General features: G+C 46.4%; 2 protein-coding genes across 4 annotated transcripts in view; one reads left to right on the plus strand and one right to left on the minus strand.

The window, feature by feature from the left end:
• CDCA7L (cell division cycle associated 7 like) overlaps nt 1-17,482 on the plus strand; it is a 39,087-nt gene extending 21,605 nt beyond the window's left edge. Inside the window, exons 2-10 of one of the 3 annotated variants that reach the window (XM_040472460.1) lie at nt 602-742; nt 5,958-6,095; nt 9,801-10,169; nt 12,196-12,267; nt 12,383-12,553; nt 13,213-13,338; nt 14,636-14,785; nt 15,666-15,802; nt 16,315-17,482. In XM_040472460.1, the coding sequence (XP_040328394.1) occupies nt 602-742; nt 5,958-6,095; nt 9,801-10,169; nt 12,196-12,267; nt 12,383-12,553; nt 13,213-13,338; nt 14,636-14,785; nt 15,666-15,802; nt 16,315-16,345 (1,335 nt within the window). In that variant the 3' untranslated portion in view covers nt 16,346-17,482. Of the gene's footprint in view, nt 1-601; nt 743-5,957; nt 6,096-9,800; nt 10,170-12,195; nt 12,268-12,382; nt 12,554-13,212; nt 13,339-14,635; nt 14,786-15,665; nt 15,803-16,314 lie in introns of those variants that run through there. The other 2 variants (XM_040472459.1, XM_040472458.1) reach the window with 2 other exon arrangements.
• Nucleotides 16,812-17,958, minus strand: part of DNAH11 (dynein axonemal heavy chain 11) — a 358,576-nt gene continuing 357,429 nt past the window's right edge. Inside the window, 1 exon segment of the mRNA XM_040472462.1 lies at nt 16,812-17,412. Coding sequence (XP_040328396.1) covers nt 17,165-17,412 — 248 coding nt within the window. The 3' untranslated portion in view covers nt 16,812-17,164.

Here is a 17,958-nt window from a genome sequence, read left to right on the forward strand (position 1 = left end):
TTTTAAATTTTTTTTTTCAACGTTTATTTATTTTTGGGACAGAGAGAGACAGGGCATGAACGGGGGAGGGGCAGAGAGAGAGGGAGACACAGAATCGGAAACAGGCTCCAGGCTCTGAGCCATCAGCCCAGAGCCCGACGCGGGGCTCGAACTCACGGACCGCGAGATCGTGACCTGGCTGAAGTCGGACGCTTAACCGACTGCGCCACCCAGGCACCCCATACATGGATGACATTTAAAGACAGATCCAGTGTAGGAGACAAATAGATTGTGGTTTCTCAGAAACCAGTGATGGTTTCCTTATTTTTTGTGTGAAGAGGTCAAAAACAGCATCTATCTAGCTATGGCCTTGACATTCTCTGTAAGATGGGATAGATCTCTAGAATTTGAAAAAGAACAAGTTTTGTTCTCCGTTCCCCCTCTTCTTTTGTTGCCCTGAGGTATCAACTGAAGCACATTTTGCTCGGTTACTGGGGTCTTCTGGGCGACCATGGCAGATTGATAGAGCTAGGAGATGCTAATTCCTACTCCTCTCTAGAAAATTCCCCTAAGTGAACCCAGCCCCTGGTTTTATGCTTCTTCTTTTTTGAATCCAAAACAGATCCCTAAAGAAGTGGCTGACATCTTTAACGCCCCCAGTGATGATGAAGAGTTTGTCGGTTTCCAAGATGATGTTCCCATGGAAACCTTCTCATCAGAAGAGAGCTGTGATAGTTTTGACTCTCTGGAGCCAGGGAAACAGGTACGGATGCTTCCTTTTCTGACAGGTGTGGTCTTTTGGAAGCCTGGATCTTGGTTTGGGTATTCTTTTGAGTGTGGTCTGAGATTGGTGATAGCAGTTGATGGTTGAGCATTTTTGAAGCATTATGCCTTCATATTTCAAGAACCAGTGAGCATTCCTACATCACTTATACTGTTTAAGTCCTTTCTGTATACAGTAAATTTTTTTTTTTTTTTTTTTTTTTTTTTTTAATAAAAAGGTCTCACATCGCAGCCATTTTCTTTGCAACCTCGGGGCTGCAGCCTGTGTTGAGGCTGTATTCTGAGTGCTCCCACATGGCTGGCAGGAGCCATGGCAGTGCAGGAACATGTGGTTACCATGAGACATTTGTGTTTCTGCGCTCCTGCGGCGTGGTTCTTCCGGCACCTCACTCCTGGACGTGCTGGGGAGAACGTTATTCTTTCTTTAATTACTTAGATCTCTGGCAAACACAAGTTGCATTTCTCTGAGAGTTGGATTCCTGGAGGTTTATATTGTGCCTTAGCAGCAGCATGGCCAGTCAAAATAGCTAGCCTTCTGTGGCACTTACTTCGGAGTTCATTGTGGCTCTCAAAATTCCTCATCCTCCCTGGACCATAGCCTGTCTTAAAAGGCTGTAAATTAAACCTGCCTTGCTTCAACTGGGCAAGTACAGGAGGAGAAGCAGTTAATTACATAGGGGTAGTGCCTGCTTCGTCACTCGGCTGCCTGTGTGTGTTGTGGCCTCTGTGGGAGCTGGTCTTTCTCGGGTTCAGTAGCCTCCCTGGTGTCTGTGGTCCTCACTTTCCTTGATGTCTCCGTAGCATTTGACCCACCAGCCACCTGCTTCCACTCCCCAGGCTTCTTCCTCTCTCTCACATCATTCATTCTTTGTGGTCATCTCTATTTCCTGTCCCCATATGTGGATGTTCTTCAGGATTTTGTGTCCAGACCTTTCCTTTTCGTGACCTAGGGGTTAGCCTGCTTTCAGCCATTACCTCCAAGTTCTCAATGACTTGCCATCTCTCCAGCCCCACATGTAACCTGACTGCCAGTTGGACCAGCCTTGATCAAGGGAGATCTCACACTCACCATTTTCCCTTCCCTGGTTGTCCCTTTGTCTTCCTCATTCCTATCCTTATCTTTGGTGTTCTTGACCCCTCCTTCTCCTCTCCCATCTCCCCAGCTCCCTTGCAGGAGTCTCTGAATCTTCTGCCATGTTGCTGTCCTTCATCCCTTCCCTTTTCTCCTCCCTTCGGCTCCCAGGGTCCTCATAGCCTTTACTTCAGTTACAGAACTGAGCTCTGGTCATGATCATGGCCTTATTCAGAAGCCAGTAGTCTCTCCATCTGAACACAGTCAGGCAGTGGGGGAGGGGAGAGCCTGTAGATCCACCAGGAGGAGCATTCTAAGCAGCGCAGGGTGTGGGTGATGGGCTTTGCCTAGAGCCCAGCAGTGCTGTAGGCATTAAGAAACAAAGCAGCTTGCATATCTTGGCTACAGTAAATAATGCTGCAGTAAACATAAGGCTTTCAAATTAGTATTTTTATTTTCTTTGGGTAAATATCCAGTAGTGGAATTAGTGGATCATATGGTATTTCTATTTTTAATTTTTTTAGGAACCTCCATACTGTTTGTCCACAGTGGCCGCAACAGTTTGCGTTCCTAGCAACAGTGCATGAGGGTTCCACATCCTCACCAACAGTTGAGTTCTTGTCTTTTTGTGTTGGCCATTCTGAGAGGTGTATGGTGACACCTCATTGTGGTTTTGATTTGCATTTTCCTGATGATGAGATAGGGAAGCAGCCTAAGTGTCCATCAGAAGAAGAATGGATAAAGAAGATGCTGAAAATGTATGTGATGGAATATTATGCAGCCATAAAAAGGATGAGATAGTTGCCTTTTGCAACAACATGGATGGACCTAGAGTGTATCATGCTAAGTGAGATAAGTGAGACTGAGAAAGACAGATACGCTATGACTTCATTCAGGTGGCATCTAAAAATTAAAAAGCAAAATCAGACCTATAAATACAGAGAACAAAGTTGTCAGCAAGGAGGGAACTGGGGAGATGGGCAAAATGGGTGAAGGGGAGAAGGAGAACTAGGCTTCCAGTTTTGGAGCTAATATAATAAGTCAGGGCAATAAAAGGCACAGCTTAGGGAATACAGTCAGTGACACTGTAATGGAGTTGTATGTTGACAGATGGTAGCCACACTTGTGAGCCTAGCATAATGTATAATATTGTACACCTAGAGGTAATGTAACATTCTGTGTCCGCTCCACTCAAAATTTAAAACAAAAAGCCACAACAGCTGCTTTTGATACTGTGACTGCTGCTACTTTTGTGCCGTCAAGCTTGCCCATCCTGTCCGTCCTGGCCACCCCTGCCGAGTCTGTCGCCAGTGTGCCTTAGATGGCCCGCGACCGTGTGCTTTTCATACAGATTGCATTTAATTCGTGTACCTCCCTGGGACAGTGTGGGTTTTGTTATTATTCCTATCTCACAGGGGATGAAACTGAAGCTCAGGGCAGTGAAGTGACTTGTCTGAGCGCCCACGTCTGAAAAATGTCTGAGCCGGGGTGTTTCAAACCTGGGAGCATCACCTCTCAGCCTCTTCCCTCTCCCTGCCCCTCCGTGGTGCCGTAGACACAAAACTGCGTGGACGCCCTCATCGTGCACTGGTCTGCCCTCTGTACACGTGGTCCATGCTGTGCCTTCTGCTTGCGTGTCCTTCTAGACTCTACCTCGGTTCAGATCCAGTCTAGATGCTGCTGCTTCCTGAAGTTTTACTGGGTTTTCTTTTTTCCTGTGTGCCATGTTGCATCTTCCTTACAACTCTGGTCCTCATCATGGTTACTTGTGGATCTGTCTCACTCCGCACTAAATTGTAACCTCTGCAATGTTTGAACGATGCTTTCCAGCTTTCCTGGCTTGGACTGCCTACTTGTGTTGTCCCTTCCCTCATGTTCTCTGGGCTCAGCCCCTGTTGGTGAACGAGCGCCCATTGGCTAGAATTGAGGTGGGATGCTGGTCTAACTGGTTCAGGCCCCGTCGTTTTCCAGTCTGTTTCTTCACGTCCCATGAGCTTCAAGGTAAAAAATGTAAGCACTCTGTTAGATCCTCTTATCTGTTACTTCGTTACGTCCCTGATTGTGGCACATAAACACAGGTGACCAAGATGCAGAACATACTGCCTGGTATTGATTGTAAAGGATCACATGCTGCAGAACCAAGAGCTGTGTGAGGGTTGTAACCAGGATTGCAGCCAGAATGTGGAGTGGATATTTTACTTCATACAGACTCCCCTTAAAAAACAGCGTTTTTTTAATATCTTGTGGAATAAGGAGAAGAAAAGCAGAGGCCTTGGTTTAGGACTGTGGCTAAGTTGTTTTTCTCTGTTAGAACTCATCACCAAAGGTATTGATTTCTCTCAGGCCGACCACTTCCCTCTGAGGCCAGCTCAAAGGCTAAAGAGAGCCAGAGGACCAGACGGTTGAAACTTGCTGTTCTAGGATGTGACCTGTTCTCTCTGGGCCCTAGGCAGGGACTGTGGGTGTATGATAAATGTACACATAGACCCCATTGCCCGAACACAGCCTGCAGAGGCCAGCTCAGGGCTCTGTGAGCAGGATATAATCTACCCTTGGAGGTGGCAGGTTCACGGTGGGTTTCCTTGGAGCCAGCTATGCACCATTCTTTTTAATAATAAACCCAGGCCTGTTGCTTTACCACCCTGAGCCCACACTTTCCCGATCCATGGTAACCAGCCGAGAGAAGCTGCATGAACTTGCACACAGTATGTAGCAATGTTGACTTTGGTCTTCCTTAAACACAATTTGAATTTCACTTTAAAGAAACTTCCCTTTTGTGTTTGTATTTTTTTTTTTTTTCAAGCAGCTGCACCATAGCTATCAACAAAGGAACAAAGTAATTTAGCTCCAAGCACACTCACTCCAATTACCCGTAATAATTCATAGGAGACATTTAAGCTTAAAAAAATGCTGGATATAGGCATTTCTTTCTCTTTCCCCCTGTAAATTTTTCCACTCATCTATTATATCTATTTTTCTCCAGAGATTATCTGATCTGAAGAAGTGTATAATTAAAGTCAGAGAGAGGCAGTGGGGGGAGATCAAGATTCTCCCAACTAAATGTGGTATGATGAGGGGTCATTGCTATATCGGGTGTGGGAGGAAGAGACGTCAGAGGCAACTGGGGACACGGACTTCAGCCCTGGTTGCCAGCTTGGAGGAGGCTGGTTTGTGGGTCTCCTTTCTGCACTGCAGGTCTGTCTTTTCCCTCTTTTCTTTCAAGATAATCCTTTAGAGAGCTATTTTTCCATTTAGAGAGCTAGAGAGTATTTTTCCTTTTATGGGTTCTAAAGACCGAAAGAGTCATTGGAAAATGTCTTTCCTTTTTAAAAGTCTTAGAGCATCTTTCTGTCTGCTCACTTGCTACCTCTTGGAGGTTGCTGGCCTCGTGTCTCCTGCAGGAGGGGCTCTCCTGGGAGTTGGGAAGATTGCCGCTCCCATCACCCCTTCCGGTGGGTGGTGATGGAGCAAAGCCGTGGGCGGGAAGGGGCGCGAAAGGCGCTGGCCCCTTCCTGCAGAGAAACTTGCCCTCTCTGGAAGGGAGGCATGCTCACCAACTCGGAGGATGTGGATTTGGATGGCTGCTAGGAAGGAAGGCCAGCATGTGGGAGGGAGCCAGGCCTTCTCCTCACGGCTCCTTCCCGTGTGTGTTTGGCTCTCTGTGAGCAGACCTTCCCGATGGGCAGCCCTGGCGGGAGAAACGGAATTCTATCAGTGCTCCCCAGTCACACAAGAAGCTGACGGAGCCCCTGGCCATTCTGACTTTTTGAAATAATGCTGTTTATCGTTTCAAGTTGTTCAGCTGTTTCAGATTATTCCGTTTTCGTAAGCTGTAGCAAATGCGTATGTATATGTATGTTTTGTTATTGTGGTAAAATATACATAATGTGAAATTTACCATTTCACCATTTTTTAAGTGCAGGCAAGTGCCCAGTTTCTTGCAAGCAAGATGCTAAGTGCCATTAAGTACATGCACAGTGTTGTGCGTCTGTCAGCTGTTATCCAGAACGTTCTCATCATCTCAAACAGAAACTCTACCCGTTAAACAACAACTCATTGTCCCCGACCCCCCTGGTAACCTCTGTTCTTTTTCCTTTATGACATATGTGTGTTTTTAATTTAGCAGGATGTGCGTTTCCATTCTAAATACTTCACAGAAGAGCTAAGAAGAATTTTTATAGAGGACACTGACTCAGAAACGGAAGAATTTGAAGGATTTACACAGAATGATCTGAATGTAAACAGTAACCCAGAAGTAATGGTAATAATTATCAACACGAGGGAGTATGGGTTGTAATATTTTTCAGTCTTGTTTCTGAATTGTATTTTCACTTGTAAGAAGTCACTTGGCAAATGAATGACTTCTTCTTACATGTTTATCTTAATTTTTTTTTAAGTTTACTTATTATGGAGAGAGAGAGAGAAGGTGTGAGCACGCACGCAAGAGTGAGCACACGTGGGGGAGGGGCACAGAGGAGAGACAGAATCCCAGGCAGGCTCCACACCATCAGCACAGAGCACAAGGTGGGGCTTGAACTCACAAACTGAGATAATGAGTTGAGATCGAGAATCGGCTGATTAACCGACTGCACCACCCAGGCACCCCCCCCCCCCCCTCCCGCCGCATGTTTATCTTAAAAGTCAGTTAATAAAATATAAAAGTTGGTATTCCAAGGCTAATCCCCAGTCCACCAATCCATTATTCTCTGAGAGAAAATCCAGTTGTCTTTCTTTGATACCTTTGGAGTTTGGGGAGACTTACCTCAGTTTCCCTTATTGCCCTTCCAAAAGAATTTATTTCAGACTTTCTTGAATATCTTTTCTCTGAAAAGAGGACAGTCTGTCTGGGGGTAGCAATTTCCTTAAAGTCATTTCTTGTTGTGTGCGGAGTCATGTTCTTAGGTGTGGAGTTAATGTGGCAAAAATTTAGCTGTGGCAAAACTTAGAGCTTTACTTGCGCATTCTTGATTTGGATGCTGACGTGCTCTTTAAATGATAAAGAAGACCTGGGCTTGTCAGATTCCTGAGGGAAATCTCTTAGCATTTGACCTTCAAGAGACTTGTTGATTTTCCTTTACTCCATATGTTTAGGCCAGTTTATTGCCAACTAGTATTTGAATCTCAAGGTACCTTTAAAGAACAACCTTTGGGGGGTACCTGGGTGGCTCAGCTGGTTAAGCGTCTGACTTCAGCTCAGGTCATGATCTCACAGTCTGTGAGTTCGAACCCTGTGTGGGGGCTCTGTGCTGATAGTTGGGATTCTGTATCTCCCTTTCTCTCTGCCCCGCCCCCATCCCTGCTTGAGCTCACTCGCTCGCTCTCACACATACACACAAACACATACACACTCTCTAAAAATAAACAAACATTAAAAAAATTTAAACAAAAAGCGAAACTTAAAACCTTTGGGTTTTTTTCAGACATAAAAATGTTTTCCATTAACTGAAAAAGAGCATACCTTTCTCCCCCAAAATCATTACACCACTTCCTTCTTGGGTATGAAGATAAAGGATAGAGGTAAAGCCTCTTGATGTTCAGAAGCTCCTAAGCAGCAGAATCTGGTGTGGAACTTGTGTAGAAATTTAAATAAGCTGTAACTATTGGTTTGCTATGCCGCTCAACTTTTCCTGGGGGGATCTTAAGGCCTGAAAGCCCTAATGGTAGGCTGGCTTGTTTGATGTTGATCCCCCAACCCCATCACCAGGAAGAGCAACACAGAGCTCTGCCAGCCTAGTCCCCAAGCCCTCCTTTGGCCTTCAAAACGGAAGCTGCTGGTAAGGCAGTTGATGTGTTCTGGACAGCAAGACACTAAGATCTTTCCAAACCCTAATGGGTATCCCGTACTCTTAGTGACCCCAGAAGTCTTTTTTCTTTTCACTGGCCATATATTTGGGGTATGGATCATGACATGTTCTGTTGACTGATGTTAACTCATAGCTTAGGGGAGGTCCACCTGCAGATTTTATTTTATTTTATTTACTTATTTATTTTTTACTTTTTAAAAAATGTGTACTTACTTTGAGAGAGAGAGAGAGAGTGTGAGCAGTGGAGGGGCAGAGAGAGAGAGAGAAACCCAAGCAGGCTCCACACTGTCAGCACAGGGCCCAATGCGGGGCCCAAACCCACAAACCATGAGATCATGACCCGAGCCACAATCAGGAGTCAGACATGTAACTGACAGAGCCACCCAAGTGCCCCTGCAGATTTTATTTTAAATTTCAGTGAGCAGAGTCACCTGGGTTTTCCGTCGGCTGCACGTCCAACTCTTTGATTTTGGCTCCGTCATGATCTGTCACGAGGTCAAGCCCCATGTTGGGCTCTGCACTGACAGTGTGGAATCTGCTTGGAATTCTCCCCCCACCCCTCCCCCCGCCTCTCTCTTCCCTTCCCTGCTCGTGCTCGCTCTATCTCTTTAAAGATAAACATTTAAAAATAAAATTCAGTGGGCAAGCAAACATTATTGCCTCCCTCCCCAACCTCCTGCCCACTGTAGTGGAGACTGGTGAGACCATCTTTTCCGATAATAGGATATTACTAGCCAGGGTGTTTGTTGGGTGGTCTTACAGCCGTATGTGCAGCAACCACAGCTGTGTTCTTGTCCTGTGGTCTTGAGTCTCCACTGGTGTTTCCAGTTTGCTCTTGTCCACTTTAGTCCCTTATAGAGAGTCCTTAGTAAAGAGATACTGGTTAGATGATGAGGAAGATAAAGCCAATCTGAGACCACCTTGCTCTGAAGTTCTTCCAACAATGTCTTCCTAAAACTAGATTCCTTCAATCCCACTGTTTCAAATTCCAAAGCTACTAATGTAGAAAGTTCAGGATACTTAAAAAAAAAACAAAAAAAAAGCCCAGTCAACCATAGTCTCATTTCTCTACTTGGTTTGCTGTGGATTGATACAAAACGCCAAGATTTGGAAATTATCTGCAGTTTTCTTTCCTTCCTCTGCCTTATTTCTAATTTGCGTCCAGCTAGAACGTGGGGGCTGATCACTGAGGAGGAAGCTGAGTCATTTCCCTCAGTCCCAAGCCCATCATGCTGTGGTTCCCTGCTCTCCTCACAGCGGCCTGTTGTGCAGTCCCTGACAGAGGCTCTCAGACTAAACTTTTCCAGCACGTGGTAAAGGAAAGATCCCCAGCAGGTGGCCTGGGTCTCGATGTTGAAGCCCATCTTTGCCATTGCTAAGGGCCCCCTTGTATTTGAGGTGTCACCCGCCGTCTCCTGGGTAATATCACCGGCCATTGCCTTCTGTTCTTACTGTGCTCTTGTGTGTCAATCTCAATTTCGTGTTCATGCCAGAAGCCTATTCCAAGTGGAATCCAAAAATTGGGGGCAGGAGTTTCTTGAGCTGATGGAACGGGTGTTTCCCAGCAAAGCCACAGAGGGTCTGCCTCGATTTCACCCTATGGCTCTACTGGTTGCAGAAAAGGGGAGGGGACGTCCCTTGGCGTGAGGGCCCATCATGTCTTGGGGATGAGACTCCCTCACCAACCCCAGTGGCCAGTCATCTGCTTGCTCCTCCGACACCTCGCTGAGGTGAAGTCAGCTGTCCTGTTCCTGCTATTCAGGGCAGAATTGTCAGTATGTTTTCCCTTAGCACTCCATCTGTGTGAGGATAACTCTTAGGCCATACATAGCCTTTTCTTTGGCTTTGCCTCATACTACTTGGCTTCCATATGTTCCACAGTGGAGGAGCCCCGTCCGTGAGAGCATGGCTTCCAGCCCGTGCTGGGAAGGGAACAGTCTGCTGGTGGCTGTGGCCGGGTCCCCAGGCAGTGGTGGAGAGCCTGCCCTGGGACCATAGTCCTCAACAGACCACCTGAGCACTTAATGGACCAGAGGGAACTAATTAATAGGGAGGGGAGGCTTTCTTCTACTCATTTTTTTCTCTAATGGCAGAGTGTTTTTAAGCGATGTGCTTTTGAAGGTCAGTCACAAAACATCGTCTTTGCCCTTTCATTTTGTCAGCTTGTGGAGTCAGATTTGAGCGATGCTGGTAAGGTGTCTTCAGCGAGTGAAGAAGAGGAGGAAGAAGAAAAGGCTACACCCAGGAGAAGCAGGCCGAGGAGAAGCAGTATTGGTCTTCGAGTAGCCTTTCAATTCCCCACCAAGAAACTGGCAAAAAAATCTGATGACAGTTCTTCTGAGCCGCTATTTCCTAGCAAACGCGTACAGGACAATAAAAAAGCAATTCTTGGAAGAAAGAGAAGCTGCAGACAGGGGAAGGAAAGGGAAGATTCGGTGTCTGAATCTGAGGATGACTCCAGGGATGAGGGCCAGGAGAGCTCGGATGCACTGCTGAAAAGGACCATGAACATCAAGGAGAACAAAGCCATGGTAAGGCCTGGCGGCGGGTGGTCTAGGAGCTGGCACTGAGCCCTGCTTAGCGACCACAGAGGCTCACGGAGCTGCCCTCATACCTGCTGTCGTCTGGGCTTCTGGCAGGACATGTGCTCTGGTTCTTCTGTGTCCTTTCTCTGTTCCTGAAGGCCAACCAGGTACTACCCGGTGAGCTCTGGTTTGGGAACAGAGACTCCCAGGACCATTTTTAGCCCTGGTTCCTGGTGGTATTGGACAGGAGAGGGTTGAGCACTTGGCCGGTTCCCAGCACAAAGAAACTAAGGATAAAAAGAGAAGCCCACTTTGAGAGTTGCAAGGTGCGGTTTAGGCGGGGGCTTTCAACAGGAATCTTTCTTCTTTGATGACCCACTGGGGTTTTAAGACATCATATGAGAGAATGAAAGAGGCCTAGGTATTAAAACACACTGAACAGTTTTGAGTCACGTTACCACTTAAGTCTTCAGTAGAAGGAATAATGATACAAGGTAAAATCTTGGTTCCGTGTATTTGGTTTTTCTGTATTTGGTCAGTAACTATTGTTTGCTTCGTAATTTTGCATATACAGAATTAATAAAATTCTGCCACTCAATCACTTTAGCATTTTGGTATATTTGTAATAATTTCTTTTAAAAAAGCATAATATAATGATGCTTTGTTTGCAATCTTACACGTCTAATAAGTTATTTAAGAAAATAGAAAGCCTAGGGGCACCTGGGTGGCTGAGTCAGTTAAGTCCACCTTCGGCTCAGGTCATGATCTCACGGTTCATAGGTTTGAGCCCCGCAGTGGGCTCTGTGGTGATAGCTCAGAGGCTGGAGCCTGCTTCAGATTCTGTGTTTCCCTCTCTCTCTGCCCCTCCCCTGCTCGTGCTCTGTCTCTTGTCTCTCTCTCTCAAAAGTAAATACACTTAAAAAATTTGTTTTTAATTAAAAAAAGTTACATAAATCCTATTTGTGGGAGAAATTTATCCTAAGACCTGTTTATACTTATTAGCTAAGGGAAATTTTTAGCACTGCATCTCTCTGCATCTTTAAAATAAATGTTCATGATTTTTTAATGATGCCTAAACATTCGTATAAATAAGAATCCTAATTGACTAGAATATTATTGCCTGTTACTTGGTATTCTTAGGTGTTTATTTGGGAATATTTCCATTAAGTTATTCTTAGTGATGAGAAGTTAACTTAAACAGTTTTCTTGGAGCTCTAAACAACTGTCAGAACAATCTAGTTGAGCCTTTTGTTTTGAACACGATGAAACTTGCTTTAGGTGTGCACAGTGACCTGTTCTAGGGTCACACTGTGAATTAGTGGCCATGTCAGGATTCCAGCCTCATACACCTGGTCTCATCATTCCAAGGACCACTTCTTCATGTCACGCTTTCGTATGTAAGGAATGGGCATAGATTTTATTTCTGTGGATGCTATCAATATCTCATTAGATAAAAATCTTGGCGTGCCTGGGTGGCTCAGTCGGTTGAGGATCCGACTCCTGATTTTGGCTCAGGTCATGATCTCACTGTTCCTAGGATCAAGTCCTGTGTTGGGCTGTGCGCTGACAGTGCTGAGCCTCCTTGAGATAGTCTCTCTCCCTTTGTCTCTCTGCCCCTCCCCCCCCTCACTTGCATATGCCTTCTCTCTCTCAAAATAAACATTAAATAAAAATCGTGTGGTGTCTGGGTGGCTCAGTCAGTTAAGCACCTGACTCTTGACCTTGGCTCAGGTTATGATTTCACGGTTTGTGGGATTGAGCCCTGTGTCGGGCTCTGTGTTAACAGCTCAGAGCCTACTTGGGATTCTCTCTCTGCCCTTCCTCCACGCAGTCTCTCTCTCTGTGTCAAAATAAACTTTAAAAAATGTGTTTACATATGAGGTTAAAAAATACAACAACTGTTGAGATCCCACATGAACTACTTTAGTCAAGTTTTTACTGTTGGCAAAACTGAAGACTTGGGATAAAGGCGTTAGACAAACTTGGCATGGCAATATTGATGTACAGTCCTTTCTTTTGTTCTGAACTTCAGCTGGCTCAGTTATTGGCAGAACTGAACTCAATGCCGGATTTCTTCCCAGTACGAACCCCAAACTCAGCCTCTGTAAGTAGAACTCCTTTATAATTACTTACTCCAATACTGATGAACATAATCTGTTGCCAGATGGCTTTTATTCAAGAAAGCACCTGGTTGCAAACGTCTGTGCTCTTGCTTTCAGAAGAAGAGAACAGTGAGGCGGGCTTTCTCCGAGGGACAGATCACAAGACGCACTAACCCCACCCGGAGTGCGCGGCCTCCCGAGAAATTTGCCTTGGAGAACTTCACTGTCTCCGCTGCCAAATTTGCAGAAGAGTTTTACAGTTTCAGGAGAAGGAAGACAATTAGCGGGGTATTTTCTCAGCACCATAAACATATTATTGTGTGTCTAAGCAATAAGTATGCAGCAGTTGAGCATGGGCATTTCTACCAGGTTCCCAGGTGGAGCTGGTGTTGCCGGGACCACACTCTGAGAAGAACCCTCACCCCCATCTAGGCTGTAGGCTGGAGAAAGGCCTTGACCTGAGTAGAGCAGAGGAGCTGCTCCAGGGTTAGGACCCTCTACTTCATCTTCATGGGGGGCACGAAAGGCCTGTCAGTGGTGCCAGGTTGCCCTGGGGTTTTGGCTGTGGGAAAGGGCAGTGATTCCTCCTAGCCCTTTGAGTTTTAGGAAGGGGGCATTCTAAGTGTTTTTGGGCTAGAGCGAGAAACAACCCTTCCCGTTGGCAGGTTTGGCCATCCGTTGTGGTTCTCGTCTCTGTCCTTACAGGGTTCACGGCTGGTGACTTGTTGATCAGGTAAACCTGAGCTGCTCCTTTATTGTGGGACCACCTTGCCGTGCAGGAGGTTTGGCACTGTGTCTGTGGTGGCAGCTCAGTAGATGATTCCAGGGAAATCGGAGAGGGACACAGTTAACATTTATGGTACTGGAGCTCTGAGAGTGTGAAATTTTTATGCATGTTTTTTAATCAGAACATCTCACACCAGGTTCTGCTTTGGCTCATCTTGCAGGGGAAATGCCAGGCGTATAGACGGCGTCACCGTGTATCTTCCTTTCGGCCAGTGGAGGATATCACTGAAGAGGACTTAGAAAATGTTGCCATCACCGTTCGAGATAAAATCTACGATAAAGTTCTGGTAAATTCTGTATGATGAATAATTTGCACGATTGTGATTCTAACTGGGAGTCCAAGGAACTGGTATTAGAAATCCTGCATTGTTTTTAAACTGCATCTGGGCTTAGACCCTCAGGCCGCCTCCCTTGTGACTGGGAGGACCGGCTGTAACTGGGTGGAGGCAGTTGGCTTCCTGCGGGAATTCTCAGGAGAGGTCTCTGGGGGATGCACATGAGTTGTGGGGAGGCAGGCATATAGTTTGGAAGAGCATATTGATAATAGTTAACATTTTAAATATTTATATGGTATTTATTTAAAGAAAATTTTTTTAACGTTTATTTTTGAGAGAGAGTGCAAGCAGAATCTGAAGCAGGTTCCATGCTCTGAGCTGGCAGCACAGAGCCTGATGTGGGGCTTTGAGGTCACAAACTGAGATGATTACCTGAGCCAAAGTCAGATGCTTAACTGACTGAGCCACCTAGGTATCCCTGGTGTTTATTTAAAAAAAATTTTTTCTTAATGTTTATTTATTTTTGAGAGAGAGACAGAGCGTGAGCGGGGGAGGGGCAGAGAGAGAGAGGGAGACCCAGAATCCGAAGCAGGTTCCAGGCTCTGAGCTGTCAGCACAGAGCCCGATGCGGGGCTCGAACCCACAAACTGTGAGATCATGACCTGAGCCGAAGTCGGACGCTCAACCGACTGAGCCACCCAGGCGCCCCTCCCCCCCCACTCCGGTGTTTATTTTAAACATAGAAGAAAAAAAATACTGTGTTTGTGTGTGTGCTTTTTGATGAACAGAACCATAGTAAAAAAAGTTTGACAGTATCTGTGGTTGGTAGGAAATGAGTTAAAATTTCTTTTAAACAGTGATTTGGAGGGAGGCTTTATGGTGTTATGCATCATTTTTTAAATGAGGCGGTGTCCCATTAAGGCAATATTAAAATGTTTTTAATGTCATTGCCAACATTTTAACACCGGGAAATTTTATACTGAAAAGCTCCAGATCAGCAGAAGCTGGGCCAGAGCCAAATGTGGCTGCCGTGGGCTCAGGGCCACTTGGGCCCCTGTCACCCTCTGTGGGCTCTTCCTCTCCTGTCTTTCTGCTGGCCTCTCTGACCATCTCATTTCTTCTAGGTGCCCTGCTCTTACTTGCTCTAATAGGTTTCCCTGTGGTTTGGACCAGAGAAGTGGTGCTGCTCGCTGCGGGGCGAGAGGCTCGGCCTCTTCACGCCCTATTGAACATACATAGACAGCATGTGGGCTTGCGCGCTTTGCCCTGTAAGTCCCGCGTTCACCCACCCACCGCCTTCCTCCCTCAGGGCAACACTTGCCATCAGTGCAGGCAGAAGACCATCGACACCAAGACGGTGTGTCGGAACCAGGGCTGCGGTGGGGTCCGAGGACAGTTCTGTGGGCCGTGCCTGCGGAATCGCTACGGGGAGGACGTGAGATCTGCACTGCTGGACCCGGTAGGAATGGTGTGCGCACTTGTGAATTGCACTGGCAAAGAGAAGCAAGCTGAGATGGATGGGCTCTTAGGACCCTTTATGATCGGGGACCTGTAGCTACAGAGCTCGGTCTACCCCTCGACACTCCAGAGGAAAAAAAAGGGTTTCCTTCTGGAAAGAGAGCAAGCTGACCCATAGGGCAGAAGAGATGACTGGGTTTTCCAGGGTCCAAGCCTTGCTTTCCTACCGTTATGGTCTGTCAGGTGAACCTGTGTGGCTTTCCTCCAGCAGCATGGCTTACCTCAGGCGAGGCCAGGGAACAGGTGTGTGTCACTGTGTGCCTGGCTGTCGTCTAAGGTGTTTTCCTAACACAGTCGACTTGCAGTTGTTACTAAGTCATTTAAATTTATGAAGTCGAGTATATAACCTCCCAGGTCCTCAGTTCCCTCCTTGAAGTGATATAATAGTATGGTTAGTATGTATCCGCTTGAACCTAGGCAGTCTGGCCCCAGAGTCTGTGCTCTTACTTGACCCCTGCCATGTGACCTCTTTCACAGCAGTCATGGGGTAAATCACTGTCCCCATTTTGCAGATGAATATAGACCACGACTCCGGTTATGTGGTTTAGGAAGTAGAAGAGCTAGAATTCACACGTCCGTCTTGCTGCTCTTTTGTACTCCTAAAATTCTCCACAGTTTGAAGCAGGCGTCTAATTTTCTGTGTTTCTCCACACGTGGAACCCTGGGTGGTCAACCTCTCTGGGCCTTTTGAATCATGGGGAGGAGACTCGTTTAGTCTCCCTGTGCCATATACTAGAAGTATCCTGTGACTGAAGGTTGGAGGAGAGACCAAGTGAGCCGGGCTTGAGCACAATGTAGGTAACGGGAAACTGCTCTTCCAGGATTGGATGTGTCCTCCCTGCCGTGGGATCTGCAATTGCAGTTACTGTCGCAAGCGCGATGGCCGCTGTGCCACAGGGATCCTCATTCACCTAGCCAAGTTTTACGGTTACAATAATGTTAAGGAATACCTGGAGAGGTAAGTCACAGGTCACAAATGGAGGCTGTCCTCTCCAGCTCCAGCCGGGGAGACCGTGGAGGCGGGAGTGGTTGCCATATTTCGGGCAGATGCTTAAAAACCATCTTGAGTGCCATCCATTCCCTAGCTGCTTGCATTAGAGCAGCTCAGGGCTGATGTGTTCCCTATTGGAACGTTTCCCTCCTTTGCTAGCATCTTCAGCTTTGGCACTGCCTGTATCCCCAGTTCCCCCCTCATTGTGTAAAACAGAAATGGAAGCAAGCAGGCTGAGGGGAGAGGTTGGGGCAAAGGGCGTGGCCGACACGGTTACTGCTTTCCAGGGCCGAGGAAGCTGCGTTGGGATTCTGCAGTGTGGTTTGGTATGCAGGAGTGAGGCCCGTGGCTCCCGCTGCCTGGCCATGGAGTCAGGGCAGGCCTGCCGCAGAGGGGCTGGGCTGTGCACTCAAGCCTAGAACCCGGCTTTGTGTTCGTCTCCATACCCATCACACTGATGCCTCCCTTCTTTTCCTCAGCTTACAGAAGCAGCTGGTAGAAGATGATTAAGAACAAAACCAGCCACCTCACCGTAAAGAACTCTAGCAACATATGCCATCCCACGGGTGCCTACGATTTTTTCCAGTTGTGTTTTTATACAGAAGTTGTTCGTAGATCTAAATACTATTTTTTTAAGATTGTTTATATGCTTGAAAAGGTTTCTCAGGAAGACGGCAAAGCAGAGGAATCTATTTACATATATCCACGGGCCCCTATGCGTAGTGAGTGGTTTTAAAAGCATCTGCATATGACAAAAACACAGCTTAAATGGGGTGGAGTTAAAGTCCAGGTAAGTTCCAGGGCAAACGTTGCGTAAGCAGCTCTTGCCTTTGACACTGTTTGGTGCCTTGATCTTTACCTCCCAGGCAGTGACCACAGTTCAGACCAGGTAGTTAGTGCTTCTCTGGGTCATTGGAAATTTATGTTAAAGAAAGAATGTTCTCTTAAATTACAAAGTGCAATTAACCCATAGATCTTGAGTACTAGAGTTTTATTTTTATTAAAAGTCACCTGTCACGTTACCGACACTGGAGTTCTGGGGACACTGCTGGCCGGCAGGACCGTCTGCCTCTTCCTTCAGGATTCACTTGCTGCCTGAGGTCAGGGGCTTCTAGGTTTTTGTAATTTAAAAAGATTTTGTTTATGTGCAAGAACTCAAATCCCACTTGCTGATGGGGAGACCGTTAAGGACGGTGTTTAAGCAAAATTAATGCACATGTAAGTTACTTAAAAATTCCAGAAGCTGGAGTGTGTTTTATGGCTCTCAGTAAATTAATGTGTGCGGCCCCCCCGGCCAAGGCCTGTGTTGTCCGAGCCTGAGGGGCCATCTCAGGCTTCCAGCAGCAGGGCCACGCCTGCCAGGACCCATTTGGCCACCTTGTCTTTGCTTTTCAATCTGAAGGTCCACACGTAGGTTGGGCCCCTCATTTTGGTTTTGTACACCGGGCATTCATAGGTGTGTTTAGTTTCCTGTCTGTCTGTGGGTATGGCTTTTGCAAAGATAACCGGCATCACAGATGTTAACTCCTTGAGGCAGGCATCAGCAATGGTTCCTGACTGTGTGTCCCATCTGGCACCTATAGCACAAACACAAGGATTGCAACAGTGTGGTGTGTTGGAAGCAATAAATGTTCAGTTTTGTCGTTACTGCTTGTTGGCTTCCTTACTGGTGTGGGAGGTTAAGGGGTGCCACAGAAACACTGGCGGCAGGGCTCAGGGTTCCACGTCTAAACTTTCCTTTGAAAAATGAACTAATTTGAATTCAAAAGATCTAAACCTTGTTTGAAAACACACTCTCCAAGAATTCAGGCACAATAAAGCAAATGAGTTTGCCCTCTCTTTAAAAAATTGAATTCTTCAAAATGAATGCCTTTCCTCTCACCCACCCACATTAGAGATTCGCATGCACTGGCATCTTAAGGGCTTAAAGAAATCTTGTAGTAAAATGTCAGAGTGAAGTGACAGTTTTTAATCGCTTCACAATCTTTTTAGTGTAGGTCTTAATGCCACAGGTAATTTAACACTAGAGACAGATGCAGATTTAAGTGACAGCCATCACCCTACGTGCCTTAAAACTTGGCTGACATTGGACCCAGATCCTGGCATTAAATGTGGTAAAACGA

Source organism: Herpailurus yagouaroundi, unplaced genomic scaffold (assembly GCF_014898765.1).
Source record: "Herpailurus yagouaroundi ecotype Mexico unplaced genomic scaffold, PumYag 100, whole genome shotgun sequence".
In the NCBI taxonomy this organism is placed as follows: Eukaryota; Metazoa; Chordata; class Mammalia; order Carnivora; family Felidae; genus Herpailurus; species Herpailurus yagouaroundi.